The following is a 3,818-nucleotide window of genomic DNA, read 5'->3' on the forward strand; positions in this document are numbered from 1 at the left end:
CTCAGCCTGGGGTGACTCCCACATCCCTCCCCACGGAGGGGCTCCTTTTTCGCTGCAGCGTGGGAATGCACTCACCTGCCGGACTGCCCAGGGTCACAATACGACCCCTGGAACGGCGCAAAAGTGGCAAGAGGCCCTTGGTGAGCTGCAATGTGCCAAAGAAGTTCACCTCCATGCAGCTGCGGAATGTAGCTAATGGAGCCAGCTCCGCATCGGCCACTACATCATTGAAGCCTGCATTGTTGACTAGGCCCCACAGGCCTGAGGGCATGGAGCAGGGAGGGAAATGATGGGTCAGCCCAGCAGCAAACCTACAATCCCTGCCCCTTCACATCCACCCTGCCACACTTTCCAGGAGCCGCCCACTGACCTGTGCTGGTGGTATGGGCCTTGGTGAACTCCAGTGCACGGTTGATGTCGCCTGGCTTGGTCAGGTCCATCTGCAGCAGCTTTAGGTGAGGGGAACAGCAGGCACGCAGCTCTAGGGCGCCGGGGCTATTCAAGTCCAACACAGTGGCCAGCACCCTGAAGCCCATGGCATCTAGCTTCTTGGCCGCCTCCATGCCAAAACCAGAGTCACAGCCTGGCCAGGGCAGGGTAGCCAGTGAACTCCCACTGTGGCCTCGTCCAGCCTGAGACAACCCCAGGGTCACCAGGGACCAGATGGGATCCAGGAATGACACCCAACCTACCAGCAGTCAGCAGCCCTCCCTCCTCTCTCAGGCCCATCTCTGGCAGGCTTTGCTCCCTGGCTGAGCACTTGAGCATCAACCCTTTCACAGCTGTCATCTCCCTGACTCCCCGTAGCAACCCCATCGATCATGGCTTATGAGCCCCACTTTACAGATGAGGAAACTGAGACCTAGTATTGCTAAGCTGCTGCCCAAAGTCACTCAGCCAGCACAGTAAGGTGGGGACTCTATCCCAGGTCAGCCTGAGACCCAGTCGCAGTCCTCGTGTCCTGCCTGCTTGATACCAAGTTTCTGCTCAAATGGTCAGTGTTGCTGCACAGCCTTCCTTTCTTTCTGGCTGCCCTTGCCCAGGCGTCGTCCTCCTACCTGGACACTGAAGCAGCCGCCTCTTTAGTCCTGTCCCATCTTAATTCCTAAGCAGCCATAAAGATCTTTCCAAAAATGACAATATAACGCTGCTGAGAAAACCTTCCCAAGGCTCCCACAGGGAGCGGGATGAAGCCCAAGCCCTCTGCTCCCATCCTCCAGGCTCTGCCCAACCTGCCTTCCCAACCTCAACACCCCCTCCTGCTGTTCCAGGCAAGCGGGAGGCCCATCCGCAACTCACCCCTGACCCCCACCCTTGGAATTTCAATCAGTAGCAACAGTGAAGCATTCTCTGAGCTCCAGACCACTTGCCCCCAGGACAGGGACAATGATGGATGGAGAGGAGAACAGACCTGCATTTTAATCCCTTCCCAAGCCCACCAAGTGTGACCTGAGGTCAGTTACCACTCGTGGAGACATAACTTCCTGTCTTTGGTATGTAGAGAGAAACCACCAGGCGGAGACAGCGTGGGGGTCCGATAAGCCCCTGCTTCCTTGATTGTTCCCATTCCAATCCAGGTTCCTCACTGGCCTTCCCCCTGAGCAGAAGCTGCAAAGCTGCTCTGCTTTCCTGTTGCAGGACAGCTCTGCACCCCTTCCCTGCCACGAGTCAGACAACACAGCTGGGCAGGGGGCCTTGAGTTGGGCTTTGTGTGTCTGGGGGCCTGCCAGCCAGTCCAGGCTGAAGCTGGGCAGGGGAATGAGCATGTGTGTGTCCATTTGCCTAAGCACCCCCTCACCCCAACCCCACCCCAGAGCAGACAGTTCCTTCACAAGAAAACTGGGCCTCCCAGCACAGTTAATGACACCTTGCACCTCATCTTACTCACCTGCACACACATACCTGTACATACCTCCAACCTACCTGCAGTGAACTGTGAGCAACACACTGGCTCACTCCCATGAGACCCCTGCCACCCATCTGTGCACAGATATGCAGGCAAGGTACCCAGCCACTCAGCCCAAACCCTGACCCCAGGGCTGAGCTGCTCAGTAGCTTTGGTCAGTGGTTCACAGGGGCATTCTCAGGGAGGGGTAGGTGGCAGGTGGGGCAGGACCTGGTCCCCTACTGATCTCACAGGTGATGAAGGGCCTCGAGTTTGGGGCACTGGGAGACTTGGAGCCTCTGATCTGATGTTTAGATGGGTTGGGATGGACAGACCTCTTCCCCTCCCCCATTGTGGGGCTTTGTAACCAGAGGGGGGAGCCCAAGTCACAGAAGGCATCCCTCCTCACACCTGCCACTCAGACGCAAGGCTACTGGTAGAAGCAAGCAAAGCCTGAGGTGAGATCTCAGGAAAGACCTAGTACTTGCCGATGGTCTGGGTCCTGTTGAGAAAGCTCAAAACTTAGAAGGCAGAAGGGGAGCTGGCCCTCCTGGATGACCCTACTTCATCCAGGAGGGTCTGTCATCTTTCTTCCTCAAACCCTGAAAGTAGGATCCCCTGAGTCTTTACACTGAACCCTGAACTCAGGTCTCCCTGTCCAGCCCGAGCCCTGCTCTATCTCCACTCTCTTTGCTTGGAGCCAGAAGTCCTCGTGCCACCCTCACCCCGTCTCGGCACAGTCTGGATTCTTGCTCAGCATTCAAGGCCCCACCACATCCCAGCAGCCAAACTGATGCTGGATTGTCCCCTATCCAGACCATGCTCATTCCTGCCTTAAGCCTTTGTTCCACACCCTTTGTCTCTCACAAAACACCTCACCTCCATACTCCACCTATCTCCACCCATCCTCTGAGGCCCAGCTCAAGGATGGCCTCCTCTGAGAAGTTCTCCGGGCTCCATCTGATCATGCAGGGCCCCCTACTGGACTGAGATCTCAGAGAAGCCAGTCTGGTGGCTGAACCCCCGACCCAAGTCCAATGTAAAGGCAGAGCCCTGAGCATCTGTCCAAAGCCATGGGAGTGGGGGAGAGAGTAGGCTGCCCTCCCCCCCATACAACAGAGCCAGTGCCCCCTGGCCTTTCTCCCCCTCCTCACTTCCGGCCGGGCCTCAGCCCCCCTTTCCCTTCCCTCGATCTGGTGACAGATTTATTCCCTGTTCCAGACAAAGGGAGCTCAGCGAGGCAGCCAGAGGCACCTGAGCCCAACTCTCTAAGGCCTCGTTCCTGGGCACAAAGGACCAGGAGGAATGGGCGTTCGGTGCAGACTAGACCCTCTCTCAGGAGTCTGAGGGTGGTCAGCTGGACCTGAGAGGCCCCTGAATGCCCAGCTGTTTCTCATGATGACCTCAGGCCTTTCTGGGTTCCAAGGGCACCGGCCAATTGAGTGGTGAGGGTCCCAACTGCCCATCTAAGAGCCTTTCTCTGGCCTCAGGGAAGAGATGAGGCACCCCACGTGGGGATGTTAGGCATAGTTCAAGGGACGACCATCCACTTAAGCCCCTCAGAGATTGCTCTCTTGGGGAGGCGCCAAGCACAAACCCCAAACTCCAGGAGACTCTTTCTCAGCCATCAGTTCCCCAGCGCACCTGCCCACTCCCCGCCTCACTCCAACACTCCCGCAGCTGCAGGTAGTTAACCAAGACTTGAGGCGGTGCTCTGCTTCCTAATTGGTTCGCTCCCTGCACCCAGGGGAAGGGGACTCTCCTTCTCCTGCGCTGGGTGCCCTCCTTGCCTTGCGTGCCCACGGGAGTCCTCTGGGAGTCCGGTCCCGCCCTACAGCCTGCAATCCCCACGCTCCGCGCCCCTCGCACTCACCGGTGATGAGCACCGCGCGAGTGGCCACGGGCAGGCGTGGCGGGCGCGCCAGGCAGGACA

At 58.1% G+C, this 3,818-nt stretch overlaps 1 protein-coding gene across 1 annotated transcript in view; it reads right to left on the reverse strand.

The window, feature by feature from the left end:
• The window catches only part of HSD11B2 (hydroxysteroid (11-beta) dehydrogenase 2), a gene marked incomplete at its 5' end in the record, with an annotated part of 5,083 nt that extends 1,270 nt beyond the window's left edge, over nucleotides 1-3,813 (reverse strand). The window contains 3 exons of the mRNA XM_006769837.1: nucleotides 57-261; nucleotides 371-583; nucleotides 3,759-3,813. Of these exons, the coding sequence (XP_006769900.1) occupies nucleotides 57-261; nucleotides 371-583; nucleotides 3,759-3,813 (473 nt within the window). The remainder of the gene's footprint in view (nucleotides 1-56; nucleotides 262-370; nucleotides 584-3,758) is intronic.
• Nucleotides 3,814-3,818: the final 5 nt, after the last annotated feature.

This window comes from Myotis davidii, unplaced genomic scaffold, assembly GCF_000327345.1.
Source record: "Myotis davidii unplaced genomic scaffold, ASM32734v1 scaffold243, whole genome shotgun sequence".
Classification (NCBI taxonomy): Eukaryota; Metazoa; Chordata; class Mammalia; order Chiroptera; family Vespertilionidae; genus Myotis; species Myotis davidii.